Here is a 27,174-nt window from a genome sequence, read left to right as displayed (position 1 = left end):
GTATTGGCTGCTTTTAGAACAAAAGTAAAAATTTAAGGCCACTTGACCATTGTGATGTAAATTAATCTAGTTGTCACACAACAGATAAGGTGCAATACCCATAAAGAGGGCAGAACAAATCTGTGTAATTTCTCAAGCTTTAATTTTGGATTGTCTTGCAACCTCACACTCATTTTACTTGCTGCTCTGTCAGTGAAGAGTGCAGATGACATTAAATAATATTCAAAAATGGTAGGGAATGGTTTTGAATGGTCTCTGTCTAAAATAGCCATTCACCACCTTGGTGATTTTGACTTCTAATACTGTAGTTCTAAATTCAAGCAGTTTTTTGTGCCCTGTGCATCTAAATATGAAGACTACATATATCCTCTTGTAAGATCTGCGGTATATAAAATATATGTCCATATTGACCCAAACAGCAAACGGTTTAATGTAGCAAATCTTGCTCCTATGGCCCAACTGATGCATCGCATTTTGCTTCTTTGTAATATTCTGTGATATTCACAGAATAATCTTGCAGTTGTATCCCAAGTAGGAAGGTGGTAACTGTGCACAGTTACATTTTGAGGGAGCCAATCTTAAGTAGATTAAATATAATTAGAGTTAGAACAGTTCTAGCTTTTATAGAAGGGAGGTCAGATTTTTTCTTTAAACTCCCATTAAATATGTTGTGCTGGCCTGAAAGAGAATTTAAGATCCTTCTTGAACAATTATATTCATACAAAGAAGAGAAGTGTACACCTCTATTGTGACCCAGAAACAGTTCTTAATAGCTACATTTGACATTAGTTTGTTACTGTATATTCACGTTTTGTGTTCTGAATGTTTCGCAACAGTCCTGATGTTTGTAATTCTAGAATCAGTTTTCACTATGAGTGTCTTTCAAAAAAGAAGTCGCCAGCACTCAGAGAGCAAGTTTGAGGAGTATTAACTGCCAAGCAATTATCAGTTCCTGAGAGGAAATTGTGGGGGGCAAAAAAAGTGAATTGAACAGTAGGCATAGAGCTCCTGTGCTGGTGCCGTCTTGTTTCAACTTGATCACTTAAAAAATGGAGCCATATACTCAATAAATAATTCTAGATTGACAGCAATAATCTCAATGCTGGGAACAGCTGGGGTGTTGAAATGATGTGATTCATTGCTTCAGTCTAGATCGTGTTGTTCGGTTAACCTGACTTACATTTTATTGGTTTCCACATCACACAGCACATGCACTGGACTGGAGCTCATTTTAATTTCCACCTAAATTTACAAAACAGTTTGGATTTTTTGAAGGTGCAGAGGGGGCAAGTACCACTACTATCTTCATACTTGCCCCTTCTGGTGCTCTGAGTGTTTAGTCGAGAGGTGAACCTAGAGGGGGAACAATACATACCTTTTTAAAAAAGGATAAGGTGAAAAGAGACTTATACGCTGAAAGCGTTACCTAGATGCATCACTCTGTCCCACTGGAGTGTAGAGGCTGAGGAAGTTAAATTGTGGAAAATGGGATCTTGGACGGTCTTGTTTTACAGGTTCGTCTAATTATGAAGGCTTATTCGTTCATTAGGGAGAATGTTCCTCGGGTCCTGTCTTCAGCCAAGGAGAAGTCAAGTGAGTAACTTACCCTGCTATCACTAGATGTTTGTGGATATGTTTTACTCTTTGCTTCCTGAGTCCTCCTTCCTCTAGGGGTGAAATTCACTCATATGCATATGGTCAGCCCAAGGCTTCTGCGCACCATTTATACACTCAGGTGTAAGTGAGTCTTTAATGTGGCTAGAGAGATGCCTGGGGTCTGTGATGGCCCTCTGCATAGAAGTGAATTTCAACCAGGGTGACTGAGTTATTACAAAGAAGTAGGGTCTCTCTAAAACCAGTTCTAATTCTAAGTTGGTCAAGACATCAAGGGTTTTTCTATGTGCTTTTAGTGCCGGAGGATCTTCCTACCACCGGGACATCCACAAGAAATGGCAGAGGGGACTTCGGTGTAATGCTTCAATCCAAAGGACAGCACCTCTAAGAGGGCAGTAGCCCGTCTAGAACTGCACAGTAAAGTTAGCATGGAATAAGAGCCCAGATGCTGGTGTGGTGCCAACATTCTGGCCCTGGGGTACACATGATACCAGTAATCATGACACACTGGCAGTAACTCCTTTTAAAAATGCGACTGTGTGTAATGACTGCCAATTTAACAACATTGTGCACTGAGTGGCTGTGCTGGTTTCTCTGAACTACATGTCCCAAACAGAATTCCTGCTAATTACTAATCTGTTGTCCCTCTGTTCTTTTTCTGGCAGTCTAAGAATTCTGCCTCCTTGACTAAAGTCTTCAGGGTGATGAGTAGTTAGGAGGTCTGTGTTAAGAATGCAGAATGCTACTGAGGGAAGCACCATGCCTTCAGTGTGCTGAGTGCTTCACTGCCAAATACTCTCTTGCTTTTTCAGGCACCATCCCAGTTCCCCAAGTTACCCAGTATCTGTACTTCCTCTTCGCTCCCACCCTCATCTACAGGGACAACTATCCGAGGTAATGTCAACAACACTGATATCTTTATGTAGTATTCTAAAAGTCTGAGCTAATGTTTAATAACTCTGAAGTAGGAACTACTCCCACTTTACTGAGGCACTGAGAGATACGGTGAGTTTCTGCAGGTCATATGCCAAACTACTGTCAGGGCTGGAAATAGCACCCCAGTGACATGTTGGACCCGCCCTCTGCTAATCAGTCTCTGGATACACCTCTACCCCGATATAATGCAACCTGATAGAACACAAATTCGGATATAACACGGTAAAGCAGTGCTCTGGGGGGTGGGGCTGCGCACTCCAGTGGATCAAAGCAAGTTCATTTCACCTATAACTCGGTAAGGTTTTTTTGGCTCCCGAGGACAACGTTATATCGAGGTAGAGGTGTATTTTAGGAGCTTTTCTGAAAACCATCTAGAGTTAGATCTAGGAATGAAACAACCAGATTCTAAATGTCTTTAGAAAGAAAGGGAAAATCTAGTCCCTTAGATTTTAGTTAAATTTGAGTATCTGCCATAATATGGAGCTGTTAAGCAGCTCCATCTCTTGGATTTGAGGAGGAACTACAGGTACCTTTTAAATACATTAGCCCTGGAGTTCTCATACTTTCATAGTATGGACCTGTTCTACAGACCTTCAATATTCCACAGACTAAACCTCTAATTTAAACTTTAATTTAGTTCTGTGCTCGAGGGATGGGATGGTTACAGAATACAGTTGTAGTGGATGAGATCCTTGCTGCCCCAAAGGAAGAGTTTGTTAGATGTAACATTGTGCTCTTTCTCTTTGTAGGAATCCCATGATAAGATGGGGTTATGTAGCTACCAAGTTTGCACAGGTGAGTCTAGTTTAATTTTTGATCATCTTAATACATGTCCAGAGAATTCTCAGACTCTATCAGATGGAATTGTCCGGCACTTCCTGCCTCAGTTTATGTGAATTATTCAGCAGTGAGTTTCACCAGAAAAATACAGAAGCCCTTCTAGTGATGAAAGAAAATAAAACTCTCTCTGATCCCTGCTATTATATTAATATTTTTACCCTGAAATATTTTGTCAGATACTCGTCTCATTCCTTTTTAAGAAAAAAAATTTCTACTAGTTGCTTCCGTCAGTGAGTTGACTCGATATACAATCTACCCTATGATGAAATTCTGTCATAATTTCAGTTAGGGCTTGATTTTTCCTTAGCTTTGATTTATGACCGTTGGCTTTTATATTGATACAGAGGGCGATAGAAACACCAGTATGCATTTTACCAAAGTACTGTGGATATTGGAGAAGGGCTAATTACCTTGCGCAACAAAGAACTGATCTGAGCCTTTGCTTTAGTTTTGAACCACACCTTTTTTGGAAAAGGTGGTTTACCATTTCAAAGGCTCCAGACAGAAACACAAGTGCCAGTATATCTGTTGAGATCTCCAGCATTCTTTTGAAAACTCGAGGTTTTGATAGTTCAAGCCAAGCTTTTGGATGCTTATCTGAACATTAAACTTGTTTTATTATTTTAATGGCCATACTGTGTCAAAGTAAATAACTTTTAGTTAATTAGTGCAACTGAGATTGGTGCAGAGGACACATACACGTCTGTATTCTCACCTCACTTTTTCTCTAAATCTAGCACTGATCAAGATTTTGTGAGCAGGACCGTCCTTAGGATTTATGGTGCCTTAGGCGGAATTATTAAACTGTTGCCCCTGAGCCTGTCTTGCTCTTAGCAACACAAACATAAGCTTACACTATTGGAAAAATTGCCACATGCATGTTATTAAAACCAGTTTAACTTAATGAAGCACACTGTAATGCTGATGGACTAGCACTAAAGAAGCAGCACTACAGAAAAAATTCTGATTTGACAGAATGATGTAAATAATATAACTTTTTTTAATTTGTCAACATTTTATTGAAAATATCTGTGAAGAGGTATTGAAACAAGGATTTGTTTTTAATTAAAAGCAATCTTTCTGGCTTTTTTGTCTGCAAAAATCAGTAATAATGTCATCGTATGACAAAGACAAAGTGATGTCTTGTTTGATTGCAAGAATAGCAAGACCAGTCAAGTGTTCTGACCCTTGGTAGATGAAGATAGTTTTTAATGGCTTTTGTTTTCGAAACTCCGTTTCTCCTGATGCTACTGTCTAGAATTGTCAGTCGCTACGGTGGTCATGTACACATTCGGCTTTATATTCAACAAGTTTGCGTATGAGACTGTCATGCCATTATCGATTTTTGACATTGTGCCGTTGAGGCGTACTACATTCTTATACCGTTCAATCCATTAATAAACGATCTCCGTGTCGGGGTCTTATGGTCAGGGTCCCCACGCGGGCCGCACTGTGTACTGGCCGCGGACGCATCTGCCAAATTCCACGGAAATTTGGCTTGCCAAATTGCCGTGATAGCGCGTTCGAGGTGTCACCGCTTGAATGCGCTGGATTTCTGGAGGTGAGTCTTTTGGGTGCTCGGTTCCACTTGCCAAGTCCTTCGTCTGGTGATGCCGAACGAAAAGGTTGGGGCTCACTGCTCTAGTTCTTACTTGTCATTAATTGCTCTTGTTTTGTGATTTCGTTATATAGTCCTGCTTCGGCCACCTAGCAATGGCTGAGGACATAGCGACGCGGTTGAGTGGCTCACAGGTATCAGCCACGGCCGTGCCCTGCTGCCAGCCTGGGTTCCTTGGAGGTGCCCAGGCCAGCAGTGGTGCTGAGGGGGCCGGGCCGGACCCTGGTGGCAAGGGGCAGCAACCGAACGCAGGCCATGCAGGCTGAGCGCTCAGCCCACGCTGATTCGCAGCAAATCAGCGCTCGCACTGCACTTTGGCTCATTGAGCTAGGGTTTCGACCCTCTCCGTACCTTATAGAGATGAGCATATACAAGTTTTGGGAGACTCTATTTAGCAGTAAACGGCTATAGAGTCATCAACATTTTGTTTCTCCTGATGAAATTGCATCCCTGCCCCTACCAAACCATCATGATTGTCCCAACTTAAGTATCTGGGTTGCTAAGAACTGAGTTTTTTTTTTTTTTTTATATGATGAATTCAGGTGTAGCAAGTATTGGGCCAAATTTGTTAATATAATTCAAATGGCACCAGCGTGCTTCTGCTTGGCTCACCCCAGCCTGCTGTCCAACAGCTGCAGGGAGGAGATAGTGGAAAACTGCGACCCCAATCCACCTCTTGCGGGTGCGGATGGCACCGCGCGCACCTCGTCTGATCCACACGCCACGGGCACCCCGCGCGCCCACAGACCCTGGTGATTTGACAGATCTGTCCAGGACGGGCACACTGTGTCCGCAGTTCATCCGCTTGTGAGCCCCTGGTGAGGATCACTGCGCCTGGGGAGAGACCGCTCCCCGTAGGTGACAGATCCAGTGTCCTGATTTTATAGGGCCATCCGTATTTGGGCTTTGTATGTCTCGGTTCAGTCCCCCTGGTGAGGACAGCAAATTTGAAATCGGTGCGCGGGGGGGGGGGGGGAGGAGGATAAAAGCCAAATCGGCTGCCCCTATTTAATCGGGAATTGGTCTTCTGCAGGTGATTTCTTCCCGCCCTCCCGGACCCCAGCAGCCAATCCTCCCTCACTATGCTGCTTTTCTCTTCTGGACCCGCGCCCTGCTCTTACATGCTCCACTGCTTCCCATCTGTCCGGGCTCCCAGCAGAGCGGTGCCCCCAGACCTAGTGGCGCCCTAGGCGGCTGCCTCTTCTGCCTGTGGTTAAGGACAACCCTGTTTGTGAGCTTGGGAAGGCAGTGTGTATATGTTGCGGGGTCAGTGACAAGAAACTGCTTCCTTTGCCCTATGTGCTTCAATGAGCACAGTCGTTCATTGTTTCTTGCTGTAATCCAAAGAAACTTCCAGGTCAAATTTTATTGGACCCTCAGTGTGGTGTGACCTGGAGTTCTGCCAGTTCACAAGGAATCCTTCTTTGCATCTAAATGGCACTAACAAGGGGGCCCAGCTCCCTCTTGATAGGCTGTTCTTGATGTGGAAGGAAAGGAGTGAAAAAACGTGTACTCTAGTTGCGGTACCGTATGTGCATTTATAATGGGGATTAGGTGAGCTGAAGCTAACTATAAAGTGAGTCAGAGTATTCATCCAGTCAAATTACTGTATTGACAGAATTTCCCTGTCTTAAAACTTTGAATAGGGAGTTGCCTGATGAACCAAAACCAGGTTCTTGAATGGCCCGGCCTGTTGTAAATCTTCTCAGGTGGAAGAGAAGTGGAGATTATAACATATGTGAAGTAAAGATTATAATATACAATGTGTGCTCAGCTCTGTCTCAGTGTCTTGGTTAGATCCAAACTGTGAGATTTCTCACTTGTATTTTGGGCATCAGCATAAAACTATTGAGCTTCATCTTCTAGCACTATATTAGAACTGCTCACAGCCACCACATCAGTAGGTGGACTTGGAGAAATTTGTAAAGCTACTCTGGCAAAACAGTGACAATGCACTGACATTACCCCACCAGCTATCTGGGAACAATGCTCCAATATTAATTGAAAACAAAAAATTAGAATATTGTGGGAGTTTCATGAATATTGTTTCTAATCCAAGAAGTTTGTGAGTGGTGGGAAGTTTGGGGTGATGCCGTTGTTTCTCTCTCTCTTCTGTAGAGAGATTTGCGATGTTACAGATGTTACTTTTGCGTTAATTTTTCTTATGGAGTGTGACTGCTCTTGTGCTGCAGGTGATTGGTTCGCTTTTTTATGCCTACTACATCTTTGTGCGACTCTGCATCCCTCCATTTCGGAACATAAGTCAGGAACCCTTCAATCTGCGAGGGCTGGTCCTCTGCATTTTCAATTCCATCCTGCCAGGTGAGACTTAGGTGGCTGTGCAACATTACAACCTTCCTCCATTTCTCACCCAGGCTAGACTTGTAAAAGGAGGGTTCAGAGAAAGTGCCAAACTCCTGCTCACAGGATTTGTGTGAGATGGGTGGTTTTTCATAGGAAGGGGAGAATTGGTCCCTATAGCAGATATGGCTGCCCTGCAGTGCACCTATCCTGTGATAACTAAGAAGATAACTTGCTGTTCTGTTGTTAAATAAGACTTTCTCCGTGAAAGTTCAGCAATGAGATATTATAACTTGAGGGCACGAGAGAGTCAAACAGAACTTCAGATTTTAATTCTGGCTCCTTTGTCAACAGTCTCTGTACCATAGAGCAGCCTTTGTGCATCCCGTGTGGTGAAGTACACTGTAGAAATGATAGTTATAGATTGAGTAATACAAAATCTGGTTCCTCCTGTTAAACCTGTTTGCAGCAGACACAGTTTGATGGCTCTGTTTATGTATCCCTGGTCACAGATGAGTAAACCAACAGATGTTGTGAAATGAGTCTGTTTTTTTTTTTTTTCTGTATCTCCAGGTGTTCTGATTCTCTTCTTGGTCTTCTTTGCATTCCTTCACTGCTGGCTTAATGCATTTGCTGAGATGCTGCGCTTTGCAGACAGAATGTTCTACAAGGTAACAAGGTCTTTCTTCTGCAATGTCTGTAGATGTTGCTGCTGTTCTCTACAGATGCTATCTTTGTTAATCCACCCCAAATGAAATGATTTTAGTTTTATAAAGTTCCTAGAATTTTTTTCTCCAAATGAAATAGTGTCAGGAGAGGAAAAGAACTTCAAAAAGCTCTGCTGCATGAGGCATCCTAGCAGCAGAAATGCTGCTGATGTTCACTGTAGGGGAAGTTCCTTCTCCAAAGTCCCTGTAGATCAGGACTGAGGCATCCCAGTTGGGTATTGTGGAGGAAACTTGGCCTGCCAATGCCTGTATTACCTCTCTGTGAGTGAACAGGACTTCAGCCACCAGAACTGTCAAATCTTTTCATTAGCATGACCATAACTTAAATTTTTCATTCTGTTTGACCACTGCAGTTCCATAGAACTCAGCTATTGGAGTAACTGTCATACCCCTGAAAGATCAAGATGGTACAAATGCCATAACCTGTGAAATCGTGCAATACAACCTGTTAATTTAACTGGGATAACTAGTTGTTCTAGTCACACAATCTGTCTCCTCAAACATTTTCAAACTTAGTTTTCAAAAAGAGTTAATGGAAGACCTGTCACTAACACCAACTATGTGCTCTCTTCTCCCCTTTAACTATGTGTTTCAGGATTGGTGGAACTCCACATCATATGCAAACTATTACCGAACATGGAATGTGGTGGTACATGACTGGCTGTATTACTACGCTTACAGGGACTTTCTGTGGGTGAGCAGCAAGCAGACTCGGTCCTCATTCTTTACCTCTCTTTGAAACACTGTGGCATCTTTTTCTAAAAAAGTAAGGAGGTGGGTGTAAGAGGGGAGCTCACACCATTCCTTGTGAGAAAATTAGTAGTTTGCGTTGCTAGAGTCCTCATTGGCTTTGGAACAGGACTGATGTGGAGAAGCGCTCTAGAATAGCTTTCATCCAGCAAGGTTATTTCTGCAGTTATGCAGAAATCACTGAAGAGGATGACAAAGGAAGAGAATGTGGGGAAGTGTGAATTAATGTAGTGGTGTAGGAATGGAATCCATATTAGAAGTTTGTAAATTGTTTTGAATAAATGAATGTCCAGTAAAAGCTCCTCCCTATTTCTATGCCAATTTTACAGAAGCCAGTGTCTTATCCCGTAGAGGTGCAAAAAGGCCTTGCTTTTTGACTGACCTGATGACTAACAAAAAGAGTCAGTGACTGACAAACTGGCGATCTGCTGACCTTTGAGGGGGAGATCACAAAGCCTTTCCTGCAGGATGGGAGGGGAGACTTAGGTTAAAAATGTAACTATAGACAAACGAGTAACTTGATTGTGAAACGCTGCTTCATAGTGCATTCAGGGATGTGAATGACCAGATTTGGTGTCCTGGTACGGGGAAGCCACTTATGCATGTTAGGAGAACCATTGAGTTCACTGATCTACTCACATGCATAAAGTGCAGGAGTGGGGCCTATTCTAATGCTTTAATAAAAGGTAACAACTGAACCTAATATGTTGGTTCACAGAACTGTCATATTCTGGCATGGTAATACATTATTTGAATAGATGAGCGTTGGTGTGTTTTTATATTTCATGTGCATTCTCAGGAAGTGAGAAGTAGAGTAGAAATCCAGCAAAGAATAGACACTTTCCTTAATCTAAGTAATGTGTAATGTGTATGGCATTTTTAAAGCACCTCATGCATAGCAGGGGCAGATCCTAACTAGTCCTTTAAAATTACTTTAAATGTATTAACCTCTAGTATAAAATAGAATAAAGTATAACAGAACAGGTCTGTATTTGATATCTTCCCCCTGCCCCTCTTCCCATCACCAGTTCTTTGGTAAGAAGTTCAAAGCTGCTGCTATGCTGTCCGTCTTTGCTGTCTCAGCTGCCGTACACGAGTATGTCCTGGGAGTCTGCTTTGGTTATTTTTATCCAGTCCTCTTCTGCCTCTTCATGTGCTTTGGAAGTAAGTCACCAGGAAAGCATTTGGTAAAAAATAAAATATTCAGCTGGGGTAAAGCCCAGAGACTAAAATAGTGATCAGGGTCTGTTGGGTGAGTTGCTCTTCAAACACTTGCAGAACTGTTTCCTGTAGAAAAGTTCCAGCTGGAGAACCAAATCCTGCAAACACATGTGTCCAAGGAGTCACATTAAAGAATTCCTTACGTATTTTCAGGATTGGGGTATAAGGATGCAAGGAATATAAGGGTGAGGGAAATTGTATCCCTGTACAGGGCCGGTGCAACCCATTAGGCGACCTAGGCGGTCGCCTAGGGCACTGACATTTGGGGGGCGGCGACTGCAGCGGCCGAACATCCAGCCACCGCGGTCGTCGGCGGTATTTCGAGGGCAGGACCTTCTGCTGCCTCTGTTGGGGGCACCATTTTGGGGGTGGGACCTTCTGCTGCCTAGGGTGCCAAAAAGGCTGCCAGCGCTCCTATGGCTAGTTGTATTGCAGCATACATATCCCCATGCATATAAAACATACCAAGTTAATGTATATAAAACTGGGCAGTGAATTTATAACAACATAACTTTTCCCTTTAGCCAGCCCCTCGAGGATGAATTACCACGCTTCTGCCTAGTAGCCAATATTTTTATTTTTAAAGCCATAGTCTGAGAGAGTAATTGCTCAGTTTTTATCTTGCTACAGTGACTGATGTGTATAAGTGTAGCCTTCCAGCACTGAGTTGGAGGATGGCATCTTCCCTTTTCCCTGCCTCTTTTTGTGGGAGCATGAGTGCAAACGTGTTTACTTTGTGGGTGGTAATTGTTATGGGGCAGGCACAGTGCAGATGTTCACAGCTGCCTCCCATCCCCTGCTCTGCCAGCATTCTTCACTCCTCTGCTGTAGCACACTACCACTCCCGTTCTAAACCGAGGCTGTCAGATGGACCTGGTAGTCTTGTAGGGAATAAACCTGCCAATGTGATACATATCACTTGTGAAAGAAGATGATGAACATGTTTTCCTGTTCTGTCTGGACTTTTCCCATAATGTGCCATCAATACAGTAGAGATGGACAGCAGACCGATGATCAGACCAATTTAGTGGAACTGAAAGGAGAATTCAAGAAACTTATTGGCTCTTAATGTGGGTTAAAACCTGAGCTTGCAGATATCCTGAAGAGTGCACCTTGATGACTTTCTATTTCCTCTTCCAGTGGTTTTCAACTTCATTCTTAATGACCGTCGGAAAGGGCCCATTTGGAATGTGATCATGTGGACCTCTCTCTTCCTGGGCCAGGGTGTCATCATTTGCCTTTACAGTCAGGAGTGGTATGCACATCAGTATTGCCCCCTGGAAAATGTGAGTGATTAACCTTCGATTCTGAAATAACGAAGTGAGAAGGGACAAGCCTGGTTTGTGTAAAGGACAAAAGATTAGTGAGAGTTGGCCTTATGGGAAAAAGGTGAGAAATTCTAATGTGGTAGAGGAGAGCGGTAGACTGATATGGCATAATCTGGAAAATGGGGGGCGATGATGTAAAGAAGTTGGCTTCTATTTCACTTTTACTGGTTTTAAACTTATGACATGAGCCTAATAACAAAAACTCCAGAATAGTACAAAGCCTGAGACATAACTCTTACATGAATATGTCATCTGAGATCAGTTTGGAGAAGGGCTGACTCTACTAACAGAAATTAGAGAAGGTCTCTAGCTGACAAAAACTCAAGGATCTGGAATTTTACTGCCCATTGTTCACCATCTCCCCTACCTCCGCACACACATTTTCAGTTTTACTTTGTAGGGTCACTTCTTTAAAGAAGTTTAAACAGTACATTTTATTTGACCCTGACTGTCAGTTTTCAAGTGGTGGGCTTATGTCCTTTAAACTCAGAGAACTTTAATCCGTTAAGGCAATATGTACTAGTGTTGCAGTGCAGGGGAGGCAGCATGCTCAGCCTCCAGGATGAGGAGAAACAGTTGTGGGATTTTGGTTTTTCTTGTTTTGTTTTGTGTTTTGGGATGGGGTTTTTTTTTGTCTTGTGGGTTGTTGTGGTTTTTGCATTGACTGGGTCTGTAGGGAATTTCCCCTTACCTTCAGCAGTGGCAATTGTAAAATAGGGAAAATAGAAACATGGTTATAAAATCAAACATGGACAACTTCGCTCCTAAACACCAAACCCTTCAGTGTTTGAGTAGTCTTGATAACTCAACCTGTCTTGCACAGCACCTTGACAAGGCATTCAAACCTATTCAGCAAGGTTTTATCTGAAGCCCATTCTAAGTGGGTTCAGAATTCAAGGTCTGATCCTAAGTTCCCTCTAAGCTGCGCAGGTGCCTATTAAGCCCGTGCAGGGGCTCAGGGCTGCAGCGGGGAGAGATTGCTCTCCCCGAGCACGGACCTGCTGCTGCTGGGAAAGAGGTGCCCCTTCCCACTGGCCCCAGTGCAGACTTGCCGTGGGAAAGGTGCCCCAGCACGGACCTGTCCTGGACTTGCCGTGGCTGGGAGAGGCGCCCCTCCCCTGGCCACAACGTGGACCTGCCGTGGACTTGCTGGGACTGGGGGAGAGGCTCCCCTCCCTTGGCCCAGCCCAGGACTGCTGGAATTGCCACAGCCGGGAGAGGCATCTCTCCCCCTGCCCCGAGCTGCTACAGTGAGAGAGGGCTGGAGGGAGTTCTCTCTCTCCCCCCACCGCAGCCCCAGGGCAGCCTGAACCCCCAAACCCGTCATCCCTGGCCCAACCCCAGAGGCTGCACCACAACCCTCTGCCTGAGACCCCCTCCTGACCCCCTCAGCCCTGGCCCCACCCCAGAGCCTTCACCCCTAGCTGAAAACCTCACCCTCTGCCCCAGGCCTGAGCCCCCTGCTGCACCTCAAACCCCTCATCCCCAGTCCCACCTCAAGCCCGCATCCCCAGCCAGACCCCTCATGCCCCCACCAACCCTCTGCCCCAGGCCTGAGCCCCCTGCTGCACCTCAAACCCCTCATCCCCAGTCCCACCTCAAGCCCGCATCCCCAGCCAGACCCCTCATGCCCCCACCAACCCTCTGCCCCAGGCCTGAGCCCCTTCCCACACTCCAAACCCCTCGGCCCTATCCCCACCACATGAACTTTATGTGCACCAGTATGAAGGTGACATGTCACACACCACCTCCATATTGGTGCACATAACAAAATTCATTCCGTACATGGATGTAAAAAATTAGAGGGAATACTGGTCCTCCTCTCCCTCCCCTCCCATTACAAATATGTCATCTCTGCAGTTTTTGTATTCATTTCCTGTAGTGGTAGCTATCACCCAGAACTGACTCCTGGCATGAAATGATCAGCTGCTGTTGTAAATCTGTCTTCGCTGAAGACAGATGAATAGATTTTTGTAATGGCCATAGATTAGACACTCATGTTTACCTGAAAAAATGTCGTCTGTCTACACCCTGTTGTCAGAATCAGTCATGGCCTCCAGATGTGAGACTATGTGGTGTTGCTGGCTTTTTCTGTAAGGGGAGTGTGAGCAGAAAAGGTTACTTGACTTCAATAGACAGTACAATAAGGTCCACCACTACATGTCCATGATTAACATGCTGCCTCTCTTCTGTTGTGTCTTCTAGCCCACGTTCCTGGACTACGTGAAACCACGTTCCTGGGATTGTCATATTCAGATTTAAAACTATTAAACCCAGCTTTCATCTTACCTCCCGTATCTGAAGATCAGCCTGTGCTCCTCCAAGGACAGGGAACAATGACATAATTCACTTCATATCTTTTTTTAAGGGAAGTTGTGCCTCCTGATTATTGGAGATAAACTGTTTTTGTAACTTTATTGAGGCAGCCCAGTTGAAGTGGACTGCAGCAGACGTTCAGGTAGCTCTCATTGCACACCGCTCTACTCAGTCCTTCCCATGTCAGTCATGAAACACTGAGATGAAAGTTATGTCCATTGGAATTTTGCTCATTCCAGCGGTGCTTCATATTTTGCTACTCTTCACCCAGACAATAGATCGTCTGGTCAGACTAAGTAGAGCTCAGTGGTAGCCTCTGTCCATCTGTTTCTTAGACATTTCTTCAGAGTTGTTTCCTCCTTCAGTAACTGGAGACTACAGAATTTGTATGCTCTTTGGAACCCTCCTTGTTGCTATGGTAGTGTTATGTGACAGAGCAACATGTCTTTGCATCATAGCCCAAGTATTGGTGGATGGCTTTCTGTGTCCTCTGTCTGGAATTACTTACCACAGACAGTACATAGAGATTGAAAATGGGCTGGGGAAAATTTAATTTTTAATGCTGAGGACCTTTTTTCTTTCTGTGGTTGCAATGAACGATCAGTTGCTACTGGCTATATGAAGATATTTGTTTTACTCAAAAGTAGGGCATACATTCTTAAAAAAACCAAAAACCTTAGTTACACTAAAAAAGCTTAAGACTGGTCTCTAAATCACAAAAGCCTGACCTCTTTGGCTCTCAGAATTCCAGCTACAGCTCTTATGCCCCTTGGCTTTTTCTGTTGTGCTCTGAAGCTCATGTGACTATGAGCAGTAGGAGTTTTGCTTTTTCTGACAACTTCCCTCCCTGTAGCCCCTAGACTAATCAATTATCTTAGGGGGATACAAAACTGTCAAAGTGAAAAGTCGTTACTGTGCATGTGCACTTACTATTCTGCATATGTTAGTATGCATTGAGTATTATGAAGCAGTTTGAAAAAATCCCATTGATTTCAGTGATTTTGTATTCTCATTCAAATGGCTCCACTGTATACGATGCCCATTAATCTTGCCACATGTTGACAAGATGCTCCATAATAGTTTCCTGACACAAAAGCAGTTGGAAATAAGGGGATGAATCAAAGCCTTCCCCCCACACTCCCCATCACTCTAAATCACTACTTTTACAATGGAAAGCCACATCTCCCTTGGAATGTTGCATCAAAAATATATGGAGTCAGGAAAAGTTCATGCCCTGCTTTGGGAGGGAGATGGGACCATTGCACTGCTACAAGGAGAAACTCTGATTGAAAATGGGATATTCAAACTGGGAATATTCCCTTTACCACAGCAGTTGCACATTATTGTATCTAATTGAAGTTCTCTTCCAGTTACTGTCTGCTTCACTTTCTATATGGAGATGTCAGTTTTGCACTCTAGGTTACAAATTAGTTCAGAAACTAACCATATAACTCCTGTTTATCTGAATGGCATTTATTCATTTAAGTAATGCACATTGAATTGTATCCTACAATAATTACAACTTCCGTTGCAGGAAGGAGCTGAGTAGTAAAGAACAACTTGGCTTTCATTAAGTACTGTAATTTCACAGTTACTCAAATGTTTTTTAATGACATTTTTCTGAGTGGCAAGTTGATCCTGTTGACCTCCAAGCCATAGGCATGGCTACCAGTGCTGACAATGGGACTCTATTCAAGTGTTGGGAAAGCTATTTTCTAACCTGAGTTGAAACATAACTTCATCAGAGCCAACTATTTTGATATTAAGTATTTTTTTTCTTAGTTTTCAGTTTCTGTCTAATAGGTCTCCTGCTTTTATTAAAAGGACACAACCAGGTCAAATATGTGACAAATTCAGGTTTTGAATGTATAGGGTGGATATTTTTTAATTGAATGAAAGTAAATATAAAAACTCTTAATTGTTTTCATGATTTTTTTTTTTATTTTAGTAGAAAGAATTTAACAAATATGTGCCCCCAAACATTTGTGCTAGTACAAAAGAGCCTGGAGGTGAAAATCATTTGAAACTTTACCCTGTCTGTTGGTTTTTTACTTTCACTAGTTGAGTTTGAACAATTATAATGGAAAGTAAACTAGACCTTTTTTTTTAAAAATGTGCTGCTAGTAAAATAATTTTAAGAGATTATTTTTAACCTGATAGTGTCCTTTTTGAAAAATAGCTTTGTGTTCAGATAGTAGCACTTCTCTTCCATCTAAGATGAATTGAAGTCAGTACACTTTAATCATAGTTCTTAAAATGCAATGTACTATTTATGTATGGAAATCCTTGCACTCCCTTTGGGTCTAATGGATTAGAGGCTTGGGTTTCTTGAAGTCTGTGTCTGATTCCTGCTACTGTGTCTCAGTGTTCTCAAAAGAAGGAAGAATTGTATTTTGAGTCTTCTCTGCCTACTAATAGGACTCTAGGTATAACTCTCTGGTGCCAGTTTACCTATAATGTAGAATCTTGAGCGTTACTATGTCAATAACCTCAATGCTTGGAACCAAAGGATTAAAATATTGCAAGCAGAAGCCAGTCATTATACAGGCATGTTCAACTGCTATAACTGGCCTTTTTTCTTGATACATTCAGTTCTTACCTTATAGTTCAAGTCATCTGAAACCATGCCTTTAGAGAGCATTAACAACTACACTACTGACAATTTTTGCTATTTGTTGACTTATTTTGTGATTTGATATCAGCTTGAAATTCAGTTTTCATGATTTGCCTTGGGGAAATACTTGAGGCCTTAGACTTTCTAGTGAAATTATTGCACATTGCTGGGCTAAATGGGAATTGAAGATACTACCTGGTTCATTTGAAGAGTTTTTTGTTTTGTTTTTTGTTAGACCATAGAATCCCAGCTCTAGCAGTGTGGTGGTCTGGCCAGTGATTTGGCCACTTAAGGCTAACAACCTATTTGAATTCTTACGGTATACACATATTAAGTGTTCTTTGTAAAGTTGTGAAGCTTACTTCCACTATCAATTAACCATCCATGAAATGGGAAGCTTCTATTTTGGAATTCCTGCCAACACAACTCAACTTACTGCTCAGTAACATCACAGAAATCAGTATTAATGTGGTGAGATTTTTTGTACCCAGTTTCTTGCATATATGAAATATGTAATAGTCCACAAGGGTATTGTATATTTGTCCTTGTAAGAGAACTGTAGATTCATACAGAATCTTGTTACCTAATGTGTCCTTTTTGCTGCTTTTAAAAAACCCACCAAGCTATCCAGCTTCCTGCATGAAGATGGCTTTAGAACTGAAAGAAATCCTGCCTTTGATCTCTTAAAACTGTATACTGTTCAATAAGGATTATCAAAATTAGCCTAATTATTTTTACTTGCTGTGAAGAAATCAGTGATTTGAGGCAGGGTGCCTAGGATGGGAAGAGGCAGTGAATCATTTGGCTTGAATCTGTGAATGTAAATGAGCTGGAGGGAGGGAATGATTTAAATGTGCCCTGCATTCTTTTCAGATGTCTTAGGGTTATGCACCTAGTCAGCAAGATACCTGCAAGTCTCTACTCATTGCACTAGAGTCTTTGCTGTTGAGAGTAGTTGACAACCCTACTAGTCTCCTTCCTGGAGCAGACAGATTCTAATCTCTTTAGTTAGAAAGGGTGGGCGACAGAAAGAATTAAATGTACAAATACCACTTAGTAGAAGAAACTGAAATGCACTCTACCTGTGAGTTGTATGAACAACCTCTGGTGTTATTAAGACTGGAATAGCTGCCAAGAGATGCCTGTTGTGGGAGATGTGATTCTGTTACTGTCTGCAATGTATTAACCTGTAAAATGTTCTGTCATGCAGAAACGGGGTTTATATAATCTACTGTATTTCAGCAGTTGAAATATATTTTGCTATCTAGGAAAGGTGTGTGTGTGTGGGTCTGTTCTCTCCAGTGTCCTCTAAGGCCTGTGTTACTGCGGGGGACAGGTACAAGCTGTACCTCACCCTACTGGAGTTGATGGGAGGGTGAAGAGCATTGTTCCTGGATGTTGAGGCATCAGGGGTGAGAGACTTTTCCTCCTCCAATCTATGTATCACATTCCCGCTGGAGCTAGGCTCTGGGTACCAGGCAGCCACTGGGGCAACTCCTGCCTGCTCAGCAAGCACCCTGATAACCTATTGCATACAGTCCTTGTGTGCCCGCTCTGGAGCACTCTGGGATCTGTTGCAAAGCGTTGTGGAGGGATATTGGAGGGGGGAGTGATTGGGAATAAGCTCCCATGGGGCACAGGTCCCCAGGCATTTCCATGCAGGGTGTTAAGTAACTCCCAATTCCAAATCTACTTTCCTCTTGTTCCTAAACAATGACAATCCTAAGGGCTGCATCCTCTCAATCCCAGCTCCTCTGCTTTGATCTCCTGCAAGCACCAACTCAGTGCATGTGGTCCCCCAGGCTATGATTTATTTATATGCCAATAGAAAAGGGAGAGAGTTGGCTTCTACATCTCTGAATCCAAGGGTTAAAATTGACTCTAGTGGACTTGCCCCATGGATGCATTTTGGTCCCAGCCATCTATGATGATCTCTGTTCTTTAGGAGCCTTGTTAGGTTTCCCATCCCAGCAGGCAAGGAGGTCCAAACTTTCCCTAGCAGGGCTGTTTTGATCACTTTGCCAAGAACCCAAATGCTGTGCCTATTCTGCAACCCTTATCTCACTACAAAGGTGTGTCCCCTGGGAACTACTGGTCTCTGCATGCAATGCAAAGCAAGCTAGGATGGAGTCTTGTATGCTGGGGCCTGTGGGTTGCCTATAAATGGGCTGCCTGCTTGCCTATATCTGATACACCTTCCCCCCATGAAACTGTCCAGGGGCCGAATGCTGCTTGCTTGATTTGGGCAGCCAAGTGTGCAGCCTCTTTAGCCCTTCAATTAGGGTTGCCTGGCATCTGGTTTTCAACTGGAACACCTGGTTGAAAAGGGAACCTGGTGGCTCCAGTCAGCAGCACTGACTGGGCTCTTAAAAGTCCAGTTGGCAGCGCAGTGGGGTTGAGGCAGGCTCCCTGCCTGCCCTGGCTCTGCATGGTTCCCAGAGGCAGTGCTATGTCCCTGCGGCCCCTAGGTGCAGGGGTGGCCAGAGAGGGTGGTTCCACAACTCCCTTTAGCTGGCAACCACAGCCAATGGGAGCTGCAGAGGCAGTACCTGCAGGCGAAGGCATCATGCCGAGCCTCTCTGGCCACCCCTGTGCCTAGGGGCCACAGGGCCATAGCACTGCTTTCGGGAGCCACCTCAGGTAAACGCTGTCTGGAGCCTGTCCCCCACCCCGAACCTCCTCCTTCATCCCCAACCTCCTGCCCCAGGTCAGAACCCCCTCCTGCATCCAAACTCTCTCCCAGAGCCCACACCCGCTCCTGCACCCCTGCCCTGAGCCCTCTGCTGACCCCAGCCCTGAGCCGCCTCCTGCACTCTGAATTCCTTGGCCCCGGCCCCATCCCAGAGCCCACAACCCCAGCTGGAGCTCCGGTCAGCACAGTTGACCAGGCTGTTGACTGTCTGGTTAGCAGCGCCACACAGTGGAGCTGAACCGTGCAGTTCTCGGGAAGCAGCTGGCATGTCCCCCCTCCAGCTCCTACATGTAGGGGAAGCCGGGGGTCCACGTGCTGCTCCACCCACAGGTACAGCTTCCGTTGGCTGGGGCAGGGGATGAACTAGCGTGCCTAAGTGGCTGTTGAGGGGTGGTGGTGTGTGCCTCTCTTGCTGCTGCTGGTCCACTTCTCACGCTCCTCCTGTGGCTGGGCTCAAGCTGTGGCACGTGCCCTGCGGTGAACTGCAGTCTGTTGCCCCATCGCCAGCACCCAGAAGTTGGTGGTATGTATCTGCATCTCAGAGTGCTGGGAATAAGGCTGCATCCCTCCCCGTCCCAACGCCTCTGCACCCTCATCCCCCTCACTGCATCCCTCCCCATCCCATCCTACTCTGTCCCTCACACCTACCCATCCCAGCCATGTACCCTTTCAGCACTCTCCCACCCATCTTCTCCACCTCCCTCACCCATCCCTATGTCCCTCACCCCTGACAGCCCTGCACCCCATTCACCTTCAGACACTAGTTCACTCCCATTATGTCCCTATACACCCCTGTGCCTCCCACATCCGCATGGACCAGTAGCCTTCTGCATCCCCATCCACCCCATGTACCCCTCCCCCAACTCTTTCCTTCACTGCTGCCTCTTACCCCTACTCTGCTCTTGTCCTTGGCCTCTTTCCCTCCCCCATCCTCTCTCCTCCACCTGCCTCCCCATCTTTTCCCTGCCAGTCCACCCTCGTCCTTTCCCAGCTGGGTGTGTCTGTGCAGGCAAGTGTGTGCATGCATGTAAGAAACTCTGTCTTTGTGTAGGGAAGTACATGTATTGCTGCATGTGTGTATACCTATGTGAATAAAATTTGCAGCCTAACTCTTTGACTCTTATTCCTTTTGCTAGCTTGCGCACAAAAAAATTGACGTATTAATTTCATAAGTTTTTAAAAGAGAAGGGAAATGTATTATTTCTTGAAAAGTGAGTGGTGTTGACTAGTAATTGCAGAAGAGATAATATAGCATACATTTCTCCCTCCCTTAGTCTAGCTACATTATAAACTTAGTTGCAGATTCTTTTTATGTGTATGTTCAGCACCTATAACCCTGGAGCCCTGATTTTACTTGGGGGGCTCTAGGCACTAAACAATTGTAATAATAAATAATGTGGAAGTATGTGTTACTACATGCTAGACGTGTACACAGGAATACCTGTGTGTATCTGGATGTAGGTGTGCGAGTCAGTTTCTACAGATTTCTTTATATAGGTATATGGACAGATGTGCATTTCTGGAGTTTTGCTTTTTGGATTTGTACTTGGGCTTCAGGAGTTGGCCTTTAATAGACCCATTGCAGTTGTGATAATGCGTGGTCCTAATTCCACACACAAAACTACTGTAACTTTAGTGAACAAAAAGCATGGAGCTGGTTATGAAAAATGGGAAGAAGGGAGGGAAAGAATCATGAAAACCTCTGTGAAAAAATTTTTTGAATGACCCTTTTGACCTGAAACTAGCATAATACATCTGTCAAAACAATAAATATGCCGGTTTGGGCTTTGCAGTGAAAATGAGCAGGTGAGCAACAGTGGAGGCGAGCAAGCAATGGAGGGAGAGAGGCAGAGCCTCAGGATGGGGTGGGGCAGGTTGTCAGGGAAGGGACAGGGCCAAACAGTGGCCGGGGCATGGGTGTTCAGTAGAGTTGCCAACTTTCTAATATAGGGGTGGGCAAACATTTTGGCCCAAGGGCCACATCTGGGTATGGAAATTGTATGGTGGGCCATGAATGCTCATGAAATTGGGTTTGGGGTGCAGGAGGGGGTGAGGACTCTGGGGTGGGACTGGGCATGAGGGGCTGGGGGTGCAGGAGGATGCTCCGGGCTGACACCAAGGGTTTGGCAGGTAGGAGGGGATTGGGGCTGAGGCAGGGAGTTTGGGGTGAGAGGGGGTCGGGTGCAGGCTCTGGGCAGCACTTACCTCAAGCAGCTCCCAGAAGCAGCGGCATGTTCTCTCTCCGCCTCCTACGCGGAGGCGCCACCCCATCCGCAGGTGTTGTCCCTGCAGCTCCCAGTGGCCATGGTTCCCGGCCAATGAGAGCTGCAGAGGCCACACTTGGGGTGTGGGCACTGTGTGGAGACCCCTGGCTGCCCCTAAGCATAGGAGCTGGAGGTGGGACATGCTGCTGCTGCTGCTGCTGCTGCTGCTTCCACGAGCTGCGTGGACTGAGGCAAACCCCTGACTCCGCTCCCTGGCGGGAGCTTGAGGACTAGATTAAAACCTCTGGAGGGCTGGATGCAGCCCTTGGGCTGTAGTTTGCCCATCAAAGTTCTAATCCCACAAAACTCAACACCCTAGCCCTGCTCCTTTCCTGAGGCCCTGCCCACTACAATTCCCTTCCCTTGGTGGCTCACTCTCCCCCACCCTCATTCTTTCACAGGGTTGGGGTAGGGGGTTGGGGTGAGGGCTCTACTGGAGGTGCAGGCTCTGGGGTGGGGTCAGAAATGGGTTTAGGCTGTGAGGGGGGCTCTGGGTGAGGTAAGAGGTTGGGGTGAGGGGTTTGAGGTACAGGAGGGGGCTCCAAGCTGGGACAGAGATGTTCAGGGTGTGGGAGGGGGCTCTGGGCTGGGGCAGGGGGTTGGGATGCAGGCTCCATCTGGAGGTGTGGGTTGAGGGGCTTGGGTTGCAGGAAGGGGCTCAGGGTTGGGGCTCTGGGTCACCGGTGGCAGCTCCTGGTCAGCGGCACAACGTGGGGGGGTGGCTGAGGTACCTTTCTTGACACTGCAGACTGTATTGTTCCCCAGAAGGAGCCAGGAGGTCTAGCTCCTAGGTGGAGTGGAGGTGCAGCAGGCACCTCTGCATGCTACTCCTGCCTGTAGGCACTGTCCCTGCAGCTCCCATTGGCTGCAGTTCCTGGCCAATGACAGTATGGAGTTAGTGCTCAGGATCGGGGCAGGGTGCAGAGCCCTGCCCCCCTACCCGGAGCCAGCTGTGCTGGCTGCTTCTGGGGTGCAGCACGGAGCCAGGACCAATAGGGACTAGCCTGCCTTAGCTCTGCAGCACCACTGACTGGACTTGTAATGGCCCAGTCAGCGGCATTGACTGGGCCTGCTGGGGTCACTTTTCAATGGCATGTTCCAGTTGAAAACCAGTCACCCTAGTGTTTGGTTTTCTGTCATTAGAAAGTAGGCAACCTTAACCCTCACCTGCCCCCCTGCTGCAGCCTGGTGAAAATGAGGGAGGGAGAGGATGGAGGGAGCAGGGGTGGGGCCTTGGGGTAGGGCAAATGTGTTGGTTTTCTCTGCAATCAGAAAGTTAAGGTTACCATATGTCTATATTTTCCTGGACATGTCTGGCTTTTTAGTTCTTAAATTGCCATCTGGGAGGAATTTTTAAATATTTAAAAACGTCTTGGAAAATATGGACATAACCCTAAGTCCAAAGTCCTGGGGCAGCTCCTGGCACCCACCGGCTAACAGGAGCCTGCAGTGTGGGTGGCCCCCAGGCACAGTGCTGGAGGGGGTCTCCACATGCTGCACTGGCTCCCTCCTGCCCAATGAGAGCTGTGAGAGCGGGGCTTGCAGGCATAGGCACTGAGCAGAGAGCCCTTTGCGCCCAACCTGACCCTAGGACCCAAAGGGACCTGCTGGATGCTTCCTGGGAGCCTCCCCAAGTAAGCACTGCTCGGACTACCTATCTGGCCCCCAGCAGGTCCCTAGCTCTTAGGGATGGGTCAGGTCTGGGGGGGCAGAAGGGTCTCTGCGCGCTGCTGGCGCCTGTAAGCCCCGTTCCATGACTCCGGCAGCTCCCATTGGCACTTTTCCCAGGGCAGAGGGGAGGGGAGGCGAGTGAGCGGAAGGCAGGGGTGCGTGTGAAAAGGCCAGCGGCGGGCAGTGAGGGTTGAAGAGGTGAGGGGCGAGGGAACCAGTGGTGGGCAGCTGAGGGTGAGGAGGCAAGAACCAGCAAGCCGGGGGAGGGGCGGGGAGGTTCTGGCAAGGGAGGGAGGAGGGACACAGCAGGCCAGGCCAGGGGATGAATGGGGAGGGGGCAGGACCTGGGGCTGAGTGGGGGTGGAGTAGGGGTGGACCGTGGGCGGTGCTGATGCCCCCCCTCCTCTTTTTTGAATGTTTAAATATGGTAACCCTAAGGAAGTTGTCAACTCTGCCTTAAGTACCATGCATCCCCCATCCAGGACCACCAGCCCCCTCTGTAACGTGTCTCATGCCTGGGCCTGCTCTCGGGCTCGGGTCCGGGTGTTGGTGTCACTAAGCATAACCCTAAGTAACTTGGGAGGGTGGAAGGCCACAAGGGTATGGAGCCTTCTTGGTTTTAGGCCTCAGCAAACAAGAGTCCTTCCATGTTTAAACTTTAATCGACCTAAAAGGCCTGCTGTAACAGCCGTTATCAGTTGCAACAGTTCTAACTGGTCTAAAGCAGAAATAATGATGCCTGTGCACCTTTAGCAGAAGGACAAGATAACTTGCAGAAGGAAAACTTACTAACCAGCTGCCGCGGCCTAGATTACTTAATGCACCTGCGCTTACGTAACTGCTACAGGGGGAGGAAGGAGGAGGAGAGGGAGGAGGAAGACAAAGAAGTGTGTGAGAAAAGAATGCTGCAGCCGGACAGAAGAGGGAGGGGAAACGGGGGCTTGCTAGTCAGCGAGAAAAGTTCTCATGGATATAAAGGAACAGACTGTTTGTTTTAGCTGGGCTGGATCTGAGGGGTACTAAGTCTCCCACCACCGTTTCGGGATCCCAAATAAACATGTGTTTTGCTTCTCCACCTCCATGTGTTTATTGGCACTAAGCACTCCGGGCATGGACCACTGTTGCTTGCCTTGGGCATTCTTCTGTGCCTGCAACAGGGGCAATCAGGGACCTGGAACAAAGCCCTCTTTATTTTCAACAGGGAAAAGAATACACAGGGGGCGGGGGGATACCCAGCCCGCCCAAGGTTCCAGTTGCGCAGGCGCAGCTCAGTTTTTACCACGGGAGGGAGGGGCGCGTGCGCGGCGCATGCTGAAGAGCGGCGCTAAGGCCCTGAGGGAAAGTGGATTTGCTGAGGTGACTAAGCCACGGCCTGATCAAAGTCCTCCTTCGAGTCCCTCCGCGGAGGGGGAGTTCTACCTCACTAGGCGCTAGTCAGACAGCTATGGTGGAGAAGCCCTGCGTTTCCATAGCAACAGACTAAACGGGAAGTGCCGGTGCTACTGAGAGCTGGTAAACGGCGTCCTGCCCGGTGTCGGTATCACCCCGGCGGGGCTCCTGTGGGCGGGCCCCGCTGGCTCGGCCGCGGGAGGGGGTGTCACTGCACAGGGAGCGGCTCGTACCTCGGGGGGACAGGAGGTGCTGGCGGGGCGGAGGGGTTGCGCCCCCTCAGCCTGTCCCTGCGAGCGGGGCCAGCTCGCTGCCGCCTGCCACGGGCCGAGCTTGGGCGGGGGTAGATGAAGATGCTTGTTGGCCCGCGTCCGGCCCTGCCCCTGGGGGCCGGTGTGATGCTGTCTGGGGCACGGTGCAGCCTGTCCCCCGCCGGCTGACAGCGCAATGCACGGCGCTCTCCTGTGCCTGCCGGCTGCACGCGAGAAGAAACCACCTGAACCCCTCGGGCTGGGCGGGCTGAACCCAGGGGTGCCTGCGGGACACTGGAGCGGGAGGAACCTTCCGCAGTGTGCGGCCGGCTCGGGGGCATGGAGGATACTCTGCGGGGAGCAGGGAAGGTGTCTGCTGACGTGTCAGGCAGAAAGATCAAGGGTACCTTGATCCACGCCTCGCCAGCATATCACTGGAAAGGCAAATCTGCTTTCCAGTCACTTGCCATGGGGATGCTGTTGATCATCCCGTGATAAGGCTAAGGCACAGGGGTAATTAACATGCCACTTACTGATCTAATTATTTGTATTGCTATCGGTGACCAGATCAAAGGAAGGCTAACATGAGATGTGGTTTGACTTTGCAAAAACGATGTGTATTTGCAGCTAGTAAAAATGGGCTTTCCAAGTGCGTGCTTGTGAAAAAATATTAAATCCATCCAATTAGATATCAAGACATAAAATTCAGAATACCATGGGTGAAATGGGAGAGACCAGATTTTTTTGCAATAAATATGGAGGTAATTGCAATACAATTCAGATATGTCCAGCACAAGCATTGTGGTGTCATGCAGGTAATAAAGGCAACTATTTTGATAAGTGTTTTACTCTCAACACAAATTGGAAACAAATGGAAAGCACATATATGAGTGGGAGAATAAAGCACTGGCGTTGATGGAGGAGCACAGTTTGTCACTCATTCTAATAATTTTACAAAGCAAGGGTTTGACAGTAGATTGGTTTGGCACTGGAAATAAATGATGAAAAAGTGAATTGCAAAATAGATACTAGAGCTCAATTCAGTGTACTCACAAATGTATGTGAAATGGTTAGTGCCTGCTTCATGTTAAATGTTAAAACCAAGCTTTTTACAAAATATATATATATATATATATATATATATATATATATATACACACACAAAATTTTGGATGCAAAGCACGAAGTCTGGTTCCTGACTCTCCTTGTACCATACAAGAAAGTTTTATTTCCATAAAAATGATGAAGCTCAGCAACAATTTTGATTTAATTTTGCTTGCAGGTTATTTCATCATTGAAAATTACTTGAATAAATGAATAGTAAACCACTCACCATGTCGCTCAATCAAATGCCTGTTCCTGGGCCACCATCTGCATCCAAACCAGAGGGCAGAAAAATGAAAAGTAGTTTATCTCTGGTACCTGTCAGCAGTAGAAGTGCAGGTAAATCTCATCTGGGGACCAGATGATACTGTATAAACTGCATATAGGGCGTTGTTTAATAGTGATTCACAAATGTCTCAGTCACCATCATTTTTGCAGAATATTGACCTCCTACCAATCCATAGTAAGAGGTTGATAACAGGAGAGTGCAGTTGGGAGTACCTTCTTGTTTTTATATATTCACTGTATTGAGGTGTGTCATAAACAGATAGCTAAGGGTTAATGTTTCTTTTACCTGTAAAGGGTTAACAAAGGGAACCAAACACCTGACCAGAGGACCAATCAGGAAACCAGATTTTTCAAAGCTCAGAGAGGGAATTTTTGGGTGTGTGTCTTTGTCCTGTGTCTCTGTTGCTCTCACTTCGGCTTTCTGAGAGTGACTCTCTATCTCAGGCTTTAAAATCTTTCTGTTTCCCAGTTGTAAGTCACTGGTATAAGACCAATAAGGTTTTTATATTGTTTTTTGTAATTTACATGTGTGGGTAGGTTTGGCTGGAAATGTTTTAAATTTGTATTCTTTTTGAATAAGGCTGTTTAATTCATTTTGTTTTTCTTTTAAAGCCAATGAACCCTGTATATTGTCACCTTGATACAGAGACGCATTTTTTATGTTTTTCTTTCTTTTATTATAAAGCTTCCTTTTTAACAACTTGTTGGATTTTTTCTAGTTGAAGGCTTCAAGTGATAGGAATCTGCGTCCGAGGAATTAACGGTCTTCCTCCTCAGGGAAAGAAACTTGGAGGGGGAAAAAGAAGGAGGGGGGAAGGTGAATGTCCTATCTGTGTTCGTGTTTCAGAGGTTGAAACACGGTGATGGTCCTAGTGTTAAAACCAGGGTGGGCGAAATCTGGGCGGAGGTAAAGAGGGGGATAGGGGAAGTGGGTTATTTCCCTTTATTTGTGAGACTCACAGGGCCTCTGACGTCTTGGGGTCCCCCAGGGAGGTTTTGGGAGACCAAGAGTGAGGCCCAGACCACTTGGAATTTCTCTGGCTGGTGGCAAGCGCTATGATCTAAGCTGGTAATTAAGCTTGGAGGCTTTCATGCAATGGGGCACCCACATTTTTGGACGCTAAGGTTCAGAATTGGGACTTATGCTTTAATGACAAGGTGGGTCACATGGCTCTTTATATTTACATCTATGGTTTGAATATTAGAACAACTAAGTGGTACAAAATTTGTATCAGCAATCCAATCCGCA

General features: G+C 46.1%; 2 protein-coding genes across 2 annotated transcripts in view; both read left to right on the top strand.

Annotated features, from left to right (window-relative positions):
* Window positions 1–17,538, top strand: part of SOAT1 (sterol O-acyltransferase 1) — a 53,354-nt gene extending 35,816 nt beyond the window's left edge. Inside the window, exons 8-16 of the mRNA XM_032796169.2 lie at window positions 1,515–1,593; window positions 2,427–2,508; window positions 3,300–3,345; window positions 7,201–7,330; window positions 7,883–7,980; window positions 8,633–8,731; window positions 9,816–9,951; window positions 11,149–11,294; window positions 13,542–17,538. Of these exons, the coding sequence (XP_032652060.1) occupies window positions 1,515–1,593; window positions 2,427–2,508; window positions 3,300–3,345; window positions 7,201–7,330; window positions 7,883–7,980; window positions 8,633–8,731; window positions 9,816–9,951; window positions 11,149–11,294; window positions 13,542–13,598 (873 nt within the window). The 3' untranslated portion in view covers window positions 13,599–17,538. The remainder of the gene's footprint in view (window positions 1–1,514; window positions 1,594–2,426; window positions 2,509–3,299; window positions 3,346–7,200; window positions 7,331–7,882; window positions 7,981–8,632; window positions 8,732–9,815; window positions 9,952–11,148; window positions 11,295–13,541) is intronic.
* An 8,204-nt stretch (window positions 17,539–25,742) lies between these two features.
* AXDND1 (axonemal dynein light chain domain containing 1) overlaps window positions 25,743–27,174 on the top strand; it is a 71,225-nt gene continuing 69,793 nt past the window's right edge. The window contains 1 exon segment of the mRNA XM_075067899.1: window positions 25,743–25,976. Coding sequence (XP_074924000.1) covers window positions 25,847–25,976 — 130 coding nt within the window. The 5' untranslated portion in view covers window positions 25,743–25,846.

Source organism: Chelonoidis abingdonii, chromosome 7 (assembly GCF_003597395.2).
Source record: "Chelonoidis abingdonii isolate Lonesome George chromosome 7, CheloAbing_2.0, whole genome shotgun sequence".
In the NCBI taxonomy this organism is placed as follows: domain Eukaryota; kingdom Metazoa; phylum Chordata; order Testudines; family Testudinidae; genus Chelonoidis; species Chelonoidis abingdonii.
The sequence above is the reverse complement of the archived record's forward strand: the minus strand, read 5'-3'. Positions and strand labels throughout refer to the sequence as shown.